This window comes from Apteryx rowi, unplaced genomic scaffold (genome assembly GCF_003343035.1).
Source record: "Apteryx rowi isolate R43461 unplaced genomic scaffold, aptRow1 scaffold_585, whole genome shotgun sequence".
Taxonomy (NCBI): domain Eukaryota; kingdom Metazoa; phylum Chordata; class Aves; order Apterygiformes; family Apterygidae; genus Apteryx; species Apteryx rowi.
This window is the reverse complement of record NW_020450855.1, coordinates 377,231-398,085: the sequence shown is the minus strand read 5'-3', so window position 1 is coordinate 398,085 and position 20,855 is coordinate 377,231. Positions and strand designations below refer to the sequence as shown.

General features: G+C 38.1%; 1 protein-coding gene across 10 annotated transcripts in view; it reads right to left on the bottom strand.

The window, feature by feature from the left end:
* Positions 1-11,627: 11,627 nt before the first annotated feature.
* Positions 11,628-20,855, bottom strand: part of EIPR1 (EARP complex and GARP complex interacting protein 1) — a 94,242-nt gene continuing 85,014 nt past the window's right edge. For 8 of the 10 annotated variants that reach the window (XM_026082627.1, XM_026082629.1, XM_026082632.1 and 5 more), the window contains one exon: positions 11,628-13,608. In XM_026082627.1, the coding sequence (XP_025938412.1) occupies positions 13,434-13,608 (175 nt within the window). In that variant the 3' untranslated portion in view covers positions 11,628-13,433. The remainder of the gene's footprint in view (positions 13,609-20,855) is intronic. The other 2 variants (XM_026082628.1, XM_026082631.1) reach the window with 2 other exon arrangements.

Below are 20,855 nucleotides of genomic sequence, written 5' to 3'. Positions count from 1 at the left end.
TTTGGGGATCATGCCCTTACTAAGTGAAAGGTAAGTACCTATATGTTTTTAAAAACTGGCACCTGAGATCCCTTAGTAAAGTTTAAATAGGTGATATGTCAGGGTCAAAATCAATATGGTATTGAAAGGTAATTGAGAGGGTTTTTATAATAGAACTGTTACCTGCAATTCACACCAAGTATTTAATGACAGTTAAAATTGTACTCTTACAAAAATGCCTTAAGTATGAAGGCATCAAATGTCTTTGTGTTTGGAGATAAACATTAGCTCTATGAGCTTCTATGTCTAAATGTAAATATCTCCTATGACCAAAATACTGCAGGTTTTAAAGTATTATTTTCTATACTGAAATAGTCTCAGTGCCTAGAAAAAAAACAACAACCCTCCCCCCCCACCCCCAAACAACCTCAACAACCCCAAGCCTACAAACCAAACAAACAGAGAAAGCATTCAGGAGCTTTAAACTTTCCTAACATTATTTACTATGTTTAAACATAGTTGTATAATCAATAACTAAGTAATTAAAAAGATAGAATCCAACCATGCCAAAACTTAAACTTAACCCAGCTGTGACTTTGTAAATTCCTTTTCACGAGGCAAACTAAAGTGAGCAATGCTGGATTTGTAGTAAAGGGCACCTCTCAAGCATTACCATTTTTCACCAGAAACACCTACAGCTTCCCATCCTACCTCTAAAGGAAACTGCCTACACTGCGGAGGAAGAACCAAGAAATATTGGCCTGCCCTGATGTTAAATCATTATGGCTATGACAGGCATTCCTATACATGATGCATGTGTAGCTGCAAATAAGGTCACTGTGCTGTTCTCCTTGGCAGTTAACACTATGTGCTGAACATATCAGCTTCCATTTTAAATTCACACTAACTCCCCTCCCTTAAAAATTAGATGAAAAATTTGCAGAGTAATTAGATTTCTGTGTCTAATTAGCAAAGATTTAATTCACTGCTGGCATATTTCACCTTTCTGTGAGCTACTTTAGGAATGACTTTCATATATCCAGAGCTTTTCATATCACTGAGCTCCAAACTAATTTACAAACTTTGGATATTATTATTTACCATGACAGTAACTAAGAGAAGTTCCAGATTTAGAGGTATGACAGATCCAGGCTTCTCTGGAAACATCCACCTTTTTGGACAAATTCAGAGCTACTGCACTAATTTCTTGCCACAGTGTCTGCACAAAACAGGTCGACACTATGTGTGTAGTTAGCTCCATTCTTCCATCTAGCAGCACACAGGCTGCATCAGTAGCCTGGCACAGATAACGTACTGCGAGCCCAGTGCTTCATAACCATTATAATTACTGTGAAAGCGCAGAACACCRGGCAGTGCATACACACATATTTCTGTCAGCCGTTACAGGAAATCAGGATGGCACTGATAAAAGTCAATAGCAGTAAGCTTATTTAGACCAGATAAGGGCTTGGCCTTAAAGTACCTGCCTCTGCCAATTATACGAATTCATTTTAGGAAAGCAGTGCTATACTTTCTAAAATCTCGTTAGGTTACTACTAGCTTAGAATTAGCTTGCCTACATTAGGAAAACTAGGACTCAATTCACTTGTTTGTTGTAATAGTAGGGCCTAGTAAAGATAGGATTCACTAAGATCCACTGTTGAGGACAGTTTAGTGATAATGTGCTGATTAAAAAAAAAGGAAAAAGATTATTTAAAAATCTCACTACAAGACATCATCTCTCATCAAGGATGCTGGCCAAGTGCTTCTAATATTTTGTGAGCTAGTGCAGCCACAGGCAAAAACAAACCGAACAGTCACCAAGAGAATTTGTGGGCTTTCCCCTGGTAGCCTCCCATTCAAGTACTATGCATACTTTGTGAGATCTGATACTACATGTGGCAGGGCTGCTGCTAAGAGAGTCACCATGGGATTATTTTAATGTTCACTGAAATGGAGGCAATTTATTACATATTGCAGTAGCATCACTTTCATTCAAATAGTAAGAGGTCACAAGTAGCCTTTTAAATCTGCTTTGTCTTTCCCTCCGGTACCAGCTTACCTTCAAGCTTCTTGGAAAGACGATGCTCTGCAAAACAAGCTTCAGAGGTTATACTAAGAACAGAGCATTCAGTACCCTGTTGACCTCCCACAACATGCAGGGTTAGAAATACAGATCTGCATGCTTAAACTGGGTTTCCCCAATGGCCTAAGAATGGGATGCATCTGTGCCACAACTTTTGCACTTACTTAATATTATCATAAAACATTTACATGATTTAATTAGATTATGTAAATGCTTTACTCCAGTTTGAAACTTTGAATATCATAATGTCATGCTTTAAATTATGCAAGTATTGAAAATGCTTTTCACAGCAGAAGTAAAAACACAAGTGAGACAGTCCTGCCAATGCCCTTCTGCTGTTCTCTGCTTGAGCAGGGGGGTTGTACTAGATGATCTCCAGAGGTCCCTTCCAACCTCAACCATTCTGTGATTCTGCTCACCAGCRAAGACCACACAGAATGCACTACCATAATCCTGACTTTTTCTATTACCATTTTCTGCATAGAATGCAGTTATTCTGTGCCCTAATTTTATGCTAAGCCCAAAACTCAAATTACATTTGGAAAACATTTTCTGGTTTTATCAACATCGCAGCTAAGCAGCAGATGACATTTTAGCAGCAGATTTTTTATCCTGTCTTCCCCACCAGTCTGTGACAAGGTGTGCATATCATGGCAAGTAGACCTTGGCAAGGAGATCCAATAAGTGTTTTTCATGGAAACATCTTTCTCACTACTGAGCTATGAGAAAGGGAATTTTACTTAGCAAAAATTTTTCTTCTAAGTGAACTTGCTTAAACTGCACTCCTGGATGGGACAGTGCTGCCACAATACTGAGCACATCAGTTTAAGAATCCTTCACCTCATAGGATATTCTTAAAAATGCACAAAATAGGCATCTACATGAGCTACAGGAATAAATTACAGCAGGCAGAGATGGCATCAAGTTACCCAGAGACAAAAGAAGCAACATTAAAAATGAAAGAAACCATCATGAATCAACCCATTAATTTCAGAAATTAACATGTAGTCATGAAAAAGTCACCAAACTTGGGTAGCTGAATTTTAGTAGGACTTCCTTGCTCAGGATATCACTTATTTTCTGATGCAAATGGAGTACAATGGTTTCTTCTTCAACACAGCTGCTTAATGTCACTGAAACCCAGAAGTTTGGTCTACCTCACTGTACAGATTGCCCATAAGGGGCTCTAAAACATGGTACCAGTCTACATTAGGGTCTCAAATGTTTCTGTCTAGTCAGAATACCTTGCCCTCAAGGTTCCCCCAAAACCTGAGTCCTCTTCTTTATACCAAACTGAAAAACATTAACAGGATGAAGAAATGAAATGAAAATAAATTTCAGTTTACGAAAAAACAAATCAAAAACATTTGAATTCCAAGGCAAGGAAACGTTGAGAAATATTTATTCTTCCTGTAGAATTGTACAGCTCTTTTTCACCACAAGGTGAAAGGACCTACCCAACAGCTCGAGCCATGGGTGATCAGACAATAGCTCAAACACAGGCCAGACTAATTCACACCATTAGCAGCATGCCCATGTTGGTAGAAACCCAACAGGGTAATGCATATCCCTAGCTGCAGGAAAGCTAAGCTTAAAGAAGCTGATGAAGCCTACATCCCTGGCTCACCACAGAAAAAACCTGAATGTTCAGTCCAGCTTTATCTTGCACCAGTAAAATCTTGGTTTAACCCACTATCTGTAACCCTTTCTGTAACCATTTCTCCTCCCCTCCGCCCCGCCGTGTTTTGCCTTCTGTCATCTGAGGCCTAGCTCTGACATGGCACTGCTGCAAAACTTTGGTTATGACTTCCAAGAAAGTTGATGAGTTATAATAAAAGGCTCTATTAAAGTCTATGGAGTAAAGCCACAGAAGTTAAGAAACATAAAATTGCAGACAGAGGTCAGACTTTTGAGGTGCAGCTCATTATCAGCTCAAGGATTCAACAGGAAAACGATCAAAATGCAAAGGTATAACATTCTTAAAGGAAAAAAATTGCAGGAGCTGAAAGAAGGCAAATGTACAACAGATGATCTGTTTGAGGCAGCAAGCAGAGGGAGGACAACCCCTTCCCCAGTCAATGGGCACCTAACTGGCCAGCAAAGACCCTTCAAGTATCTTATTAGAGATGGTGAATATACTGGTATTTGACTTACTAGCTTGTTAAATTCTAGCATATCTCCTGCTTGCAGTCTCTTTACACATGTCAAAAGATGCCTGAATGGATTAATCCAGAACAAGCCACGCTGCAGAGCCACAGAAGCCACCGTCTTTTCCCACCCACTACCTTCCCCTGCTCGCAGCTCTCAGATTATGGTAAGTGCCTCGTTTGGGACCGCAGGAAGACGCTGGTCTGTAATGTGCTTGCTCCAGCTGCTTCCTAGCTCTGCTTATTGGGCCTTCCCTTTCTTCACTGACATCAGTCAGTCATCACAATGTTTTAACCTGTTAACCTTCCTGTTTTACAGTGCCCTTTACATTCAGTACTCTGTCTAGGACAGTTCACAAATAATGTTGTTCTTTTTTGCCTATGTGGGAAAGTTACAGCAGATAAATGATAAATTTTGGGGGATACACTTATTTTAAGAAGTCCCATATACCACTCTTCAGGGATGCATGGGAGCTCCCTTTGCTGTAAGGACAGAATCGATACTGATCACCACTCCAGAAATATTCACAAAACCCAGAAGTGAAATTTTCAGATAACAAATTTTATGAACATAATTTGCTAAGAACAAACATAAAAAAAAAATCCCAAGAAAACCCTGAATAGTAAAGTGACTTTCAAACAGTAAATAGTAAAACTTTCATAATCCTTCTAGCAGATGTTATTCCACAGCGCATAAACCAGAATGGTCCCAGACTCTGTCACAGGTAAAACTAGAAGAGCTCAAGGTACTTACTCTCCAGTTTTGATGAATCTTAGTCAGCTCGTAAGGCTGTCATACACGCCTGGCAGCAAAATTAAGTTGCTCTTATTCCAGGTTCCACAATGTCTTTCCTGTGATAGCAATCCTTGAGATGAAGCTCCCAATCCAAAACTGCACCCTCCTGTGGTTATCGAAGAAAATAAATTGAACACAGCTGACTGAAATTATTCTGATTCAATTATTTCATGAACACTTCAACTAACCACATTTATCAACCTCCTAAACCCATAAATCATAGCAGTCTCTGTTGGGAGACTCCAAATTGATGTGGCCCCGTCTGAATAAGAGAAGGCAGTAGGCATCTGACAGCCTTGAGGAGCAGCCTTGTGCGAGTTGATTGGAATCTCTAGCTGTATTAATCTTAATAACCTCAGGTAGCTTCCCCCCCGCAGCCTATGTCTTTCTGTGCGAGCAGTAAGGGAGGGAACAGTGCAGCTCCCTCATTCTCTCCAGCTGACTCCGTTTTCTGATGAATATGAACATGTCAGTCATGCTCAGCCTTCATCCATTGCTGCCCTCAGCAATGACCAGTCTAAAACCTGTAGAACTTAAATTGTGATTTGAGCCTTGAGGTATAGAACACTGGAACAGAAACCAGATTGCCTCTTGATACAGCAGCATGAAGACTTTAAAACAAAAGCATTTTTTCCCTCTGTTTTAAAAGATATGTCTGTGAACTGTAACAAAAAATTGTGTATCATTTATCCAAGTTATTCAAACAATAGACTGAAGATATTCAAACAGTATTAACATTGAAAATAGATGATTAAAACACAGATCAGAAATATGCATCTATCTAGCAAACTGAATCCAAGTAACTGTCACTCACTACTGACAGAACGGTCAGAACAGTTGTCAAAGCTCTCTGGTATTTGCTTTGCAAAGGATTAAACAGATCCTATTGTGATGAAGCTTTCATTTGTGCTTTTGCTAACAGACTTTCCCATAATAATATATCTACCAGTATTTTTCCATTTTATCCAGATTAAATGAGATAAAGAAAAAAGCAACAGCATTGAAGCATCTATGGCTCCATCTACCTACCAGTTGCTATCAGACATGTATGTGCCCAAGCCTAACTCTTTTGTAGTTTCAAATATGTTATATAACCACTCCTCTAAGAACAAGAAAGTATTCTTAATTTCAAGAAGATGCTTTCCTGTTTTTGTTGTTATATCATCATCTTGAGCAGCATAATCCTTTTCTGGAAGGAGTTTTAGGTAACTTCTGCTCAAAATACTGTATATATGCATCTTGAAACAGAGCTGAAAGTACTCAAGCAAGTGTTTAAACCCACAAATTCCATGCTGAGAACACAAATGATCTGTTTTCCAATCCCTACAAAGTCAAATTCCAGGTATTCTCTCTCCCCCCTTCTCCTCTCCCCCTCATGCCCAGAGTCAAGAGATGGATCATTGCTTTCTTTAGCAAAGTTCTTTTTCCCATAATGAGAAATGAAGAAAATGAAGTTTTTCTCTTCATATGTGTTTGAAAAAAAGTTATATTTACCATTAAATAATATGCTCTACCAATCCTGTTTGAAAATGAGAGGTGTAACATAAGTTATACAAACAATCAGATTAGAATTGTGGCTAACCTGTATAACACAATGCATCAGCCACACTTTGTYGCATGGATGTGAACACCTCATTTCTGATATACTTGTTAGTATTTTGATTGGTGCTTATAGAAAATTTAAGCAAGCCAAGTATAAAGCCACATAAAACCAAATAAAACATTCATAAATTGGCTAAAATTTCTTGATTCTGAAATATATTTCCTAACCCAACTCCCTGCACTGCTGTTTCCATATAGTTCTGAACATCAATACCATTTCTGCTATTTTCCAGTCTTTCTCTTCTCCTCAGCTCTTTGCAAATTTTTAGAAACTGGCAGTGGTTCAGAAAATCTGTCTGCCAAGTCTATTACCACCACAGGATTCAGCTCATCCAGACTTGCTGATTACTATGTAGTATCTTTGGATTTTCCAAGCTTTCCCATACTCTTCTAAATTTATTCTCCATTAAAAAGGTTTTCCATAGTTCCTCCTGCCAAAATCCTGAACTCAGGACAGAGTCAGAATAAATGGACAATTTGCTGAAAAGGTACATTAGAGGTCCTTCCTGCTCAGCCCAGCTGCTTGGCAGCTGTTGCTATAGCTCCAGGGCAACAGCAACCCACATATTTGCCATGCATCTTCACATGTGGAGCTTGGCACGTGGATTCAGCGGGACTCATTCATCTCTTTCTCCCCAAAGCTATCTTTTGCGCTTGAGCACCAAGATCCCTTTATGAAATGTGGCTGCTGTAGCACCAAAACAGAAGGGGTCAGGATTTGCTCAGTAACAGCTCAGAATTGTTTTGCTGCAAGGTAAGTTAGTGTGGAAGGAAGCATGCAGCTCAGATATTTTATTGATTACATCTAATATCTTGAGTTGTTCGCACTGGGACACTCCCCTAAAGGCACAGACAGGACATACTTTTGAAGCTCTAACTAGTGTGATTCAAGAAACAGCCACCTTAAAATGCTCCCTAGTCCTGCTCCCTGGAGTTGCTTACCTTGTCTGTTCGCTTGGCACCGAAATGGACTCCAACTGCTCCTATCGGCAGTTACAACCTGACCTCTGAAAAGRGCAGTGACCAACTGAAAACCCTCTTCAAACATATCAGTTGGGGTTGATAACTTCTGGATCAACATGAATATGCGCACTTATGCCCAAACTTGGCGACAACTATCATGCCTGTATCAAATCCAGTGACAGAATTAAAATGCCGCAATATAAACCGCGAATTCTCTAGCACCTAAATCAGTTAACTTGGGGAGATTAATATGTAAGATTTTAAGGACACAAAAGATTAACATGTAAAATTAAGGACATAGCTAAAACAAACAAACAAAAATCTACTCTTTTACTTTTTTTTAAAACTCCATACCTCCACATCTTTCTCTTTACTTCATTTATTGCCAATTTTTTTGTCTTTCCTATTTCTGTTTTCCAAACTGATCTTTCCCTGATCTTGTCTTTTTCAATTTACTTCTCATTCCATATTTGTCAGTCTTCCTTTTACTATTTCTTTGCCTATGTCTTTTTCTTTTTCTCCAAGTCTCCTTTGTGTCGTTTTCTTCTCACTTCACTAGTCCCTCACTGACCAAAGTGGCAGGTGGAATGAGCAGGAGCAATGTGCAAATTGATCTGGAGACTACCCATGACTTTCAAATTCAATAGCTCCCTTTATAGGAAAGCCAGGCTTCTCTAAAAATTGATTTGCACTTTTCTTCCAGTCAGTTCAGCTGTTATTCCAGAAACCATAGGCTTTCTGCAGCCTCGGAATGGCACTCCTGCCACAGGCTCTACAAGAAAGTTTTAAGTACTTTCTTCATATCCCCCACAAAAAGCAAAACCCCTCAATATCCTCTGTAAAGCCAAACAATGGCTACACATGCTAATGGTAAATGCTTAAGTTCTATAGCATTATGAACTTGTATTCAATTACTGATCTTCACAATTATCATTACCTACTTCTCACTGCTTCAGCATTGTCAGACACAAGTATATCTACTTTAGGGCATCTTACCATGATTCGGACTACACTGAGGCTATCCTGAATAAGTTGCAAGACATCAGAATTTCAGTCTCAAATACTGGAAGAGGTTCCAGGCTGCAAGATTTAGGAATTCCAAGTGAATAGACAAATACAGAGTTAGTATTTTCAGTTATAAGTTTAAAAATACAACTGTCAGGTAGCTGAATTCTTTATAAAACACTGTTCTTTACTAATTTAAGTGTTGACCATAATCCATATTATTTCCACGCACCTTTGTGTAACAAAAGGGTAAAAAGAAAGGGGAATAGGTTTAGAACATACGTCAAGCCTATCCATGCCATCCAATACTTATTCTTCATTAATTCTGATGCTGACAAGTAATTCATTAACTTCATGAGCTTCAGTACAGGTCAGCTAATTTTAGCACTGGCACCACAGGCAAAGTCCAGGTCTGTACTGAAGGCTTTTTTGAATTTGAAGTTAGCATCATTTTTACTTAGGAGTGAAACAGATTGTTGTTTCAAACCTCTCGTTAAATGGCCATGACTTCTATTGACGTCAGTGAGCCTTAGATCAAGCTCAAAATCTTTAAGAAAGTATTATCAATTCCTTTCTCCTTCAATAATTCATGTCCATGAAATAAAAACACCACATCTCAAGCATTTTAGTAATTCCCCACCAGGCACATAAAATTATTGGTGATGAAGCAGAGATTATCAACACTGAATCTGGAATAAAACAAGTTCTTAGGCTGCAACACCGACAATTCGACATCTTTATGGAATGCCAGAATTCACTTTTTCAAAACCAAAAACCATTAAAGCTTCTTACCTGGATATAGTCTGCAAAGAAAGAAAATTCATTTTGAAGAAGTGTTTGTTTTGAAAACATCATAATTGTGCACCTACCAGTGATGATATGTGGTGGCGTAAAAGAGCACTGTCTATGAAATATCGTAACAACCCAGTGCTTTAAGATCGCTCAGAAGATGATTTGAATTTCAGGAGAGGTGATGGACTCTCTTTATTGTACAGAAATCAGTTTGTCTCCATAGTCTCACTGCCAAGGAGGGTTTTGCAACAAAGCAGACAGCTTCCAGAAATAATACTGGGATTTTGTAAGAATTTCATCTGAGTCATGAGGGTTTTCCAAAATCTCTTAAAACACAACTTATAATCAAGGTAGAGAGCTGTGAGAGATGAAAGTGCGGGAGCGAATGTGATATCTCAGCACTAGAGACAATGCTTTGGAGAATACGTTACTATTTTAAACTTCTATTTTCTTCCTATATGGGAAAAAGTGTGTGTCTAGGGAGGCAGGTAAAGACATATAGGGATTCTTTGCCAGTATTCTTTGTAGTGTCCAGTGCTTCATGGTTGAAAAGGATATCCTGAGACAGAGGTGCTGCCTTTGTGTTTAGCAGCCTTTGGTGGATTCTTCTTTCAAGAATTTGTCCAGTTATTTCAAGTCATGTAAACTTCAGCATTATAACATGTTTGTTTGTTTTTTTCCATATTGTGTGTGTTCACACATGTGTGTGTTGTGTGTTAAAAAGAAATGTTGCAGCTCAACTGCATGGCTATAAAGACCACGTCATTTTATATGTTTTTAGCCACCACCTGCTGGTTCCATTTAATAACATCTAGTTCTTGTATCAGAAGAGAAAGTGAACAATCACTCCCTATTCATCCTCTCCCCCTGCCACTTGTGATTTTACGGACTTTCATCATTCCCTCTCAACCATCTGCCTTTCAGTCTATTTAGTCATCCTCATACAGGTGCTGCATACTATTCATCATTTCTGTCATCCTTCTCTAAAACCTTTCCCAGTTTTACTACATCAGTTTTGAGATGAAAGAAATCACAGTTACAAGCAGTATTCAAGATGCACGTACATCACGGATTTACACAATAGATTAACAAGGCTCTGTTTTCTTCTCTGTTTGCTTTCTAGTAACCCTTTACATTTTGATTTTTAACCTCTATTAAGCTAATGCTTTTAAAGAGCTATTATAACCCCAAGATCTCACTTCCAAGCAGTAATAGTTAACTACTATTGACCAAAGTATATGTAAAATTAGTTTTCTCCCATATCCATTACTTCACATTTCCTACACTGAATTTCATCTATCATTTTATCATCCAGTCATTCAGAGTTGTGAAACACCCTTCCATAATTCTTCAGTCAGTCATCTTTACTACTCTGAACAGCATTTGCAAACTTTGCCATTTTTATATGCGGCCCTTTTTCCAAAAAGGTCACAAATATAATGTGAAGCACAGGCCTGAGCACAGATCCTTGCAGAACTTCATTGGTAATTTCTTTCTGTTGTGAAATGTGATGATTTATTCCTACCTCCTATTTCCTATCTTTTTACCAATTGTTTATCCATCTGAGGACCTTTCCTCCTATCCTAGAGCAGCTTTCTTTCTCTAACAGCTTGAGGTGAAACCTTGTCAAAGCTTTCCCTTTAYGAAAGTCATTTTCATATTGCTGTGAGGGCTGAACATGTAACTCAGACTCCACTTTCAAGATAGCTAAAAATGATTAAAATTTGACCCTGCCTGCTTTCTTGCTTCTACTGTAACACATTTCATTCAAATTTGACCTGCTACTCCCTTCTTTCCCATAGTTTATCCCTTATCTTCTCCCCTTATAATGTGATATTATAAGCAGTTACCAAAAGGCGGACAATACTAAAATAAAAGAAAAATACATCATTATTATTTGTTTACAGATAGAGCTTTCCAGCTTGTATAAAGTTACAATACTAAAGGAAATGCAGTACCTTAAGATTACCCCCAAATCCGTCCCACATTTTATTACATGTAAAACCAAGCACCACATATGGTTACGTAATTTCCTGTCACCTTCACACTGTGAGCCATATACATTAAGAGACAATAACATTTCATTAGACCTTTATTGCTAATGTGAACAAAGTTTTAAAGTATTCTGCTGCATACTAATGATACACTGCAGGATTTTTTGCATGGGGAAAAAAAAGAAGTGGTTTTGTCTGAAGATTGAAAGCTCCACTTGTAAAGTACATCCCAGTCAAGGATTTTGAAATTCAGACGGCTGAAGCAGGACTGATTTGGAAATGTATTTTTTCTTATAATATACAGGTGAATAGCTCATGCCCAGTTGCAAATTGAGACAATTTGAAATAGCAAAGTTTAAAATCTTAACACAGACAATCAGACCATCAGACTTTCCAACAGAAGCATTCCCTCTGGAGCAGACAGGCATCACTGTAACACAAACAATAATACATGTGGCTTAATTGCATTATTTCACTTCTATGAATTCTTCCAAATAAGCTCTTTCATAAGCCAAGAATGGAATTCAACTTTCATCTTTTCTGGACACTTCGGCCTACAGCAGTCAGTTATGCTCTCAAAGTTTGCTCCCATACAAGCAGCTGTGTATTCACAACAAGTCACATTTGGACATGTTTCGATCTAGATAGTGGTAAGGACAAGCAAAGGTTAGTAGCAAGCGGTCCCTCAACAGTAACACCAACAGTTACTATAGCAACAGCAGGACTCATAGCAGGATGTTGGTATCAATCTTTCCATCCCATGTTCTTGGCATTTCTTCGGAGTAGTCTTACATAACGCTACCATAACTGACATTGTTTTGCATACCCGAGTTCTGAAGTTAACTGGAAATARTAGCGATGAAAAGGCAACGGGGCATAATTACAGCTGTGTTGGGTCTCAGCACACAGAGAGCAGGCAGCAGAACTGTTATCATAACACCAAACTATGCTGGGCGGGGGGCAGGATGCACAGCCCTATTTTACTTGCCTTCCATCTACATTTCAAGTTTTCTGTGCATTCTCCTGCATGGCAACATCTGTCTATTCCCAGTATTTGTAACAGAATAGCCACTGATGCCTAGGTCAGGTATTGCAAAGAGAAGGTTATAGCAAAACATGTTTTGTGCTTAGTTGAAAACCCATTACATCATGTAGGCATACTGCAGAATGGCACAGAGCCAAAGACAAGAAAGAGATTACTTACAACTATTAAAGAGATTTTTCAGGTTAACAATGGTGTAGCTCCAGGGGCTCTCAAAATATAATACAGGCAACCAAATTCTATGAACATGCTCTAATACATTACAGGAGAATATATAAGAGAGTTTGATAAAGAGAAATACTGTTTCCAATAACAACATACAGCACAAAATGCATTTAATTTGCAAATTACAGGATGGTGTGTTGTTGCTACTCCTATAAGGCTTAAATTAAAAATATATTTTGAAGGTTTCACCTTCATGATTAACATTTCTTGTTAGACAGGCAAAATGGGAGAAAAATTGTTTAAAATACTGGAGTGAATTAAGAAAGCCTTTCAGACCATTCCCAATTGTATTTCTAGTCATTAAAGAATGAGCCAGAATACTTAACAGAATGTGGCCCTCGCTAAGAACAGAAGGCTACTTACATCGAAAAGAAAGAAGATAGAACATTATTCTTGTAAATGGGTAGATCACTTCAGCTACATGAACCCTACCTTCTCCCAGCTTTATATTGGCATAATGATAACATCTCTGTAATTCACTACATTAGAATAAAGCTGAAGAAATAAATCAATAGTATAGGAAAGTGCCGAATATATTCAGAAACATTATAACTCACAATTGCAAAGTGATTATAAAAAAAAAAAATTTCTAACTAGCACAGCCTTAAGAAAATTTATCACATTTTCCAAGGCAAATACAAAATACAAAGCCTGAAACATAAGTTTCTGTATTAGTACAGATATATTCTTAACAAAATTTTAACATTTACACTTAATAACAACCAAAAAAAATCCTGAAAAACTGAACAATACCTACCAATTATGTACATCAAGACAATAACTCCACCATAATCCAAACAAATTATAACAGTATGTGATATTTAAGAGCTCTGGGAACCCTGTTAATAACAAGTCTCCCATCATAACTTAAAGAGGCAAATAGCCATGGGTCTGCTGATGACCATTCAACTGCATATACACTATCTTCATGTTCTTCGTAGGTAGCTATTATACTGTCCTGAAGGGGTTCTTTACTCCTAAAATTAAAAAAAAAAAGTAAGGATTTGTGAACACACCTGATTGAAAAGGTTAAGTGTCAAACATAGATAGCTATGCAAGCTCCTTTTTAAAGTATAAGAATGCTATGGTGGGCTCCAAGGAAGCATCATTCAACACCTGATATGTGCACGCATTTATGTTTTAGATAACATGGCAGAGTCAAGTCAATGTTAAAGATTTCATTTGCTGCAACAAATTATCTGTTATTCTTAATTTCAGTACAGTTTCAGGTCTCACAGAAGCAATATACTACACGTCTCCCTCTAAAGCAACTTAAAGTACAGGGGTTGGATCTAAATGCACTTAAACACACATTTTTCTCAACAGCTTTTCTCTCACCCTGCTCCATTCCCCAGCTTTTTTTTTTTGTTGTTAATTGAATTCTTAAAAGAATATATAATCTTATTAGACAAGAGTAGATGGGTCAGAGGTTGCAGTCCTTAACAAGGCAGCATCTCCAAGGGAGTGCTGCAGTCCTCGATCCGTTATCTCTAGAGTAACATAAGGGAGGTGGAGGCACCACTCTGAACACCTTCCCATCTTTCTGTCCCATTCCCAGAGCTGTATCCATTCCCCTGATTCTCATCTATTGCTGTATACCTCGCCTCTCACTACCTCTCACCACTCAAGTTCCTGGTTGTTAACCTCACGAGGGAAAGACAGATTCTCTTTTGTATTGCAAATATTTAAAAAGAGATGAAGGCTATTCTCTAAATTCCACAGCCTGCAGACTGATTGCCTTCTGCTAGCTGAGAGCTCCCCTTCCTTGCTCCGCTCCCAGAGCYGATCCCTCCAGTTAGAGGGTAACCCTGCAGTACATTATTCTGTAGCTACAGGGCAGGTGAGTTTTCAGAGGATGACCTCAGAGCTCTCTCTCACCCAGAGAGGATCATTCCTGCCTGACAGTCTCTGAGAAGCAGTCCCCTACCTCCCCAAAATGGACTTGCGCTGCAGCTGCAATCCTCCCAACAGGAAGCAAGGACACCGAACCTTATGAACGTTACTCAGTCACTAAAGCAGATTCTGCTGTTACAGAAATGAGTTGTTATTGGCAGTCTTTGCCCTCTACCACTGTTCTCTAAAAGATGAAAGCATGCACCTCTACAACCACAAAACGCATATATGGTATTAAATTTGAATGGCTTGCAGGATATTGCTGGTCCACCTAGCCAGTCTAACCAGCTGTGAACCTAACATCACAATTAAAACTAAATTGAATTTAATGAATAAACCAGAAGCAGTCTAATACTGCAGAATAGCTTCTCATATTTAGTTTCAAGGACTATTATCATTTACTTATGCTATATTTAAGGTCAGCTAACAAAAAAAGGTCATAGCACAAACAACATACAGCCTCTAGATAATTACGAAGAGCAGGATTATTTTGTAGTTCTTCCGAATATGTACTTTGATACAAACCATCTAACAGCAGAGAGCTAATAAACACACACATGCTTCGTCTCCTGCAAGGTGTTTTTCTAACTCCCTGTTAACTGACATGCCTGGTTAAGTGAAAGTTGGTCATGTCCCCAGACAGCAATGTGCTCCACGCAGTGCTCACCCACTTATCCAGAACTCCATTTTCTAAAGGTTTCAAATGTCTCCCTGGATAAGGAGGGAGTAACGCATGGTGCACACTACCGTCAGGGGACATGACCGACTTTCAGTTAACCAGGAGTCTCGGTTAACCAAAGGTTGGATAAACAAGGACAGAGCTTCTAGATTATGCTGTTTTCTGTTTAGAGTTTCTGTTTAGAGTTGTTCTGGTGTTTCATTTAAATAATATAGTTCATCTAATTTAATTTATAGAAATCATAGGGGAATGAGTGTTCAGGAAAGAAGCTTGCATTAGTAGGTGAACTACTGTTTGGCATTTCTGTTTACTACTACAATTTTTAATCCTCGCTTATTATTGTCTATACACTGAATTTCTCCTTGGGGATGAAAGTAATTTTGTGCCTTTCCAAAAAAGAAAGCTATCCATGCAGTTCTTCAGGCCACATGAGTTCAGGTCCAGATCTATGATAACATTTTTTATAAATTATTTGTGTATAAGAGAGGCATAGCCTTGCGACATTTATTGAGAATCTAAGAAAATCTTTTATGCTAAGGGATCACTTTGATAAAGAAGCAGATATTATACAAGATAATCAGGAGGGGAAAAATAATCCTAGAATTACATGGTCTCAGGAACAATACAGAAATTCCAAAAGATCATCTTTTGTCCATGAGCATCCTCTACAAACACCCTGAATGAAAATAAATTAGCCTTTAAATTACATAATGGGTAGTAAACCCAATAAAAAGCATAATTCAATTCATGTATCTGAAAGATTGTTAAAAAAAAAAAAACACAGAAGGGACAAGGTTGGGGGTAGTCTTTTGGTTGGTTGGKTTTTTTTTGTTTTGTTTTGTTTTTGTTTTTTTGCTTTCTCACCACAGGAATCTCAGGGACAGATCATTTATCTCACACTCAGAGACTTCCAAGAAAACACCTCAGCTGCATATCTGCATTTTGGGTGTGGGGGGAGGGGGTTGGTAATTTAAGAACAGGCTGAGGATTTTTTATTTTTATTTCTCCATGAATCCAGGACGCTTATAACTGTTCAGTTTCTGTGTCCCAGGACTGAAATTTTAACTACTTACTCTCCATGAATTCAAAGTGGACTAGATGCTGGGATAAAGCTGGCAGATCTTGGGCAGTTTTTAGGAAAGGGAGGAGAGCTCAGGACCTTAAATTCTGTCCCAGTTAGGGAGGTTCAGAAACAGGAAGAGTACCGGTGGATGGGGGTGAACTTTCCTCCATCCTACTTTAATATGTATAACTCAGGTTGCTGCCAAAACACAGATATTTGTTTTTATGTATAATCTGCTGGTTATAGATGTAAAAATGTAGTTGCTATGCTTTGACTAATTTAGTGTACCACAAGTGTAGGTGCTTGGCCTATTGATTCCTTGATATAGCAGTCTGGCTAGACTATATTTTGATGATAAGCATACTTGTTAATCACTTGTTAGGCCTGGCAAGCTTGGTAAGCTATCTTCTTCCTTGTCCTAAATCTCCCTGCCCCTTAAAGTTTCTTTAGTTTCTGGTTCTCCTGTATTATTTAAAGGACTTTTTCTGGACAGACTAAACTGCCCTTCTCTTCCTTTATATATGTTCTTGTATAGCATCAATTGACAAGGCAGCAGCCTCTTAGATGGACAAGTACGCACAGTATTCTTACTATGGATGTGTAATCTCTATCTACGTCCTCCGTAAATTTAAGACTTGTGTCAGACTGAGCTGAAATTGGACTTCTTTCTCTTTGTAGTCTTACTCATATAGCACGACCCCTACCAGCTTCTCATGTGAAAGGAGAAGAGCTTTCATTTTACTAGATAACTTTGAGGTTAATTGTGTTACAGACTGCAGAGAGAAGCCTGTTAAGCCTTGGATAATTGTTTTCATGTAGAGAGCTGTTATTTCCAATTACTGCTCATGCTAACAACCACTTAAGTTTGCAGTGCTTGCAATTCTGTTTTGTCATCACAATGTTCAATAAAATACATTTTTTCAGAGTCACCAAAAAATCATTAATTCTTTATCACATTCAAAGTTAAGTCCTCCTTAATCTAAAAATTACTACAAAATAGATCGGATTCAGTAGAGCAGCAACATGTATTGCAGCGTTCAAAATAAAACCCGAAGACTAAACATATATCATTGGATTCTAAGACAAGTCCTGTGGAGGCCCTTTCCCTTTAGCTGCAGGACAGAACTTAGCAATTGCAAGACTTTATTGCTGGTAAGCTCAGGTAACACACTATTTCTTTTCCTCTATTAAGAAAGACAAAATTCAAAGATTTTTATACTGGAGCACAATTTATATATACAATAATTAGCTATTCATACTATTATAAGCATTATCATTTTTTTCACACAAAAAATCTAGCCCTCTGAGCAACTTCTCCAGGAAGAAAACCATCTTTAAATACAGGAGATACGTATTTTAATATAGCAGGTTTTCAAAGTTGTCCTAATAGGCAATATAAATTAAGGAGGGTATATCTGCTGAGCTGAGTAAATAAAAAATATTAGGGAAAAACTACATAGCCTTTAAAGGCAAAATACTCTAGGAACTGGAAACTGCTGCTTCCCTGGATTTGGCTGAGCTTCTAAGACATCCTACCAGTAAAGCCCAAAACACTGGTATTCTCCAACACAGCAATTTAAGCTGTTTTAATTAATTGAGTCTGTTGGGTGATTCTATAGTGTAATCCTGTGATTTCTAAATTTCTCTGAGACATAAATACCACAATAAAGCTATCATCAAAATTAACACTATTAGCAGCTGTGTGAAAATACCCTGGAAGCCTGCCTTATCAAGACTGTTTGGCAAATACTTTTCAATGTATTAGTGCTGGCAAAGTCTGTTCTCCTGAAGTCACGGATGTGTATACACGAGTTATGTTAGACCACAGAATTCATACACATTACAATGAAACCATATTATTTACTATTCAAACAGCCCCAAACCACACGTCTGTCACAAAAAGTATTAACCACCACCTCCTTTAGATAGAGCTTGGAATGAAAGCTCTTTCTACAGAGAGGCCAGGCACCATTTTCCCTCTGGTGCATCCCAATTGCTGAAGATGTTTCTACACTTGAAATCTCATGTAAAATTTCACTACCTCAACAAAATACTCTGTACTGAGAGGACCAGACATCTCTCAGCTTTAAAGGCAAAACAGGAAGAAATCCTTAGATCTTAGATCTTGCCCTGTTCATATAAAAGGACAGTGCAGCTAACATCTATTGTGAGAAAGACAGAAATATCCCTAAAAGCATAGGACTTCCAAAAAAATACCGATAAATTTATTTCCTAATGTGAATTTCTGGTACAGTCTTCAGCAGATAACAAAGATAGGTTCTAAGCTTATCCTTATCTTTAAAAAGAAATGTAGCATAAGGGAGAAGGCAGAATAAGGGCCTGAATCATCAGTTGTGCCAGGGACAACAGAGCAGACTTCTTAAGTGATCAACCCCAAAGAGAGCTAGGGGAGCAGGTAGCCCATTCTGTAAAATCAAAGCTTAAGGATGGCTTCCTTCTCAGGGTTTAGAACCCAAAATGCTAGTGATAATATAAATCCCTTCATTGGTATGGGCACAGAAAGGCTTTTTTCCCTTAAAAAGTAAGTCCTCCATCATCAATTCAGCTTTGCCAGGAAATTCCAGCCACAGAAGTCATGCAGAAAGAAACCACTACTTGAGATGCAGCATTTACCTTGGGGTTGCCACAGCTAAAGTAGCAGATGGTCTTCTCATTCCATGCATTATCAGCATACCAAAGTGCTACATAGTTAAAAATTCAAACCTATATAGCAAATAAATATATTGCAATAACTAAAGAAAATAAACCCAAATTGATGAGCAAAGATGATCATACTAAACTGCAGGAATCTTGTAGTGTTTGTTCTTTTTGTTGGAAATAGCAATGTAGAGCAAAAACAATTGGCAGACTCATTTAATAAGACCAAATATACTCATTCACTGACATAAAAAATTTGGATGATCAAAGGGTGATGAAAGAATATGGAAGAGTCAACACCTCCCTTCAAAGAAAGGCAGAGTTCTCAGCGCTCTGAAGATGTCTAAAACAGGACTTACTAACACCGTCAAGGAGCTGTAGAATTAAGGTAAGTCCAGTGTTGCAGGAAGGAAGCCCATACAACACCAGGGTGTGAAACCATTAATGAAAGAGAGGCCAAGGAGAATCTTGCCTTAACAGGTTGCTCCCATGAAAGTGCAACACCCTGTGTTTCAAACACTAAGTTCAAACCAAGGACTGAAAAGCCGTCCTTTTTTTTGTCCAGGTTCCCATTCTGTCCACACATCAGCTTTGTTTTGGGGATGAAATCTAAATGCACCCCATATACTCACTTCATCTGTTCCATCCATTTTCGTGTGTTTTGTACAATTTTTTATATCTCTAGCATAAGCTGCTAGATATTAAGCTAGGAGTACAGTGTTTTATTTCCCATTTTTCAACAACTTTTTTTTCTCCATTTGAAGCATGCATTAAATAATCCAGAGCAGAGACTTGACCAGAATATGCCATAGCTCTTCTCCGGCCCCATACCTCCTGTACCTCCCCTCTGTGGAAACCTGGATTTTTATTTATTTATTTTTTTAAGACTACAGAGGCTTTAGGCTTCTCTAAGAGAAAGTGCTGAAACCTTTCCTTATTCAGTGCAAGAACATAATACAGTTGGCATATTTCTCCTAGATGCATTCCACAAAACCAGTATATGCTCAGCTAGCATGTTTTGGAGCAATCAAGAACACAGTGAAAAGAGATGAACACGGCTGGTGAAAAAAGAATGTCCCAAAAGGAAGAATCAGAAGACTCCAAAGAGGATTCAGAAGGCAGTGAGGCTCTCTTGAGCTGCAAAGAGTCAGAGGCTGGAAGCATACCCAGAGGAAGTCTCATCTCCTTTCCAAGTTGTTATAATCTTTCTTCTTGGCCACTATGAGAGGCATGATATGGGCCAGGGAGACCTTTGACATGATGCAGCATAGCTGCTCTTACATTTTTATAATTGAGGAGAAAAGCAACAGTAGCAATGAAAAAGCAGGGAAGAGACAGCAAGTAAGCTGCTCTGATCTGAGTCAGCAGTTGAGAGGACTCAATTGTCACTCAATTATGTCAAGGAACAGGTCCTTGTGCAACATCTTAGCTATAGTGCTTAGGCAAATATGTTCTGGTCTCCAGGACAAAAACACATATTCCCAAGGCATCAACACATATATGGGCAAGCACTCAAAGGAGAAACCTCAATAAAGAATAATTCCTTACTAAAAAGAGAAAACACCAACATTCTTGTGTTGTCTCTTCATTGCTCAAAGAAATAATACACTTTGAAAAAAAAAAAAAACCTCTCTCTAAATAATTATTTTTCTTCAAGTTGTGAACCTTAAGAAGTAGGCATTTACCACAGAAAATCTGTCAAGAATAAATGTGTGGGTAGACCATAGACTTGTACATAATTCTACATTGTAGCACAATTCAGGTTTAAACAGATACATTACTTGTTTCCAGACAAGAAATACATTAAAAATTAGAAAATCTACTCCAAAATATTTTAATATATTAAAAATTAACAAGAGGCTCAAGACCTCAAAAGTCCTAGCTGTTTAGAATAGTACAATAGTTTAAAATATGGGGATTTTTGCTAAGAA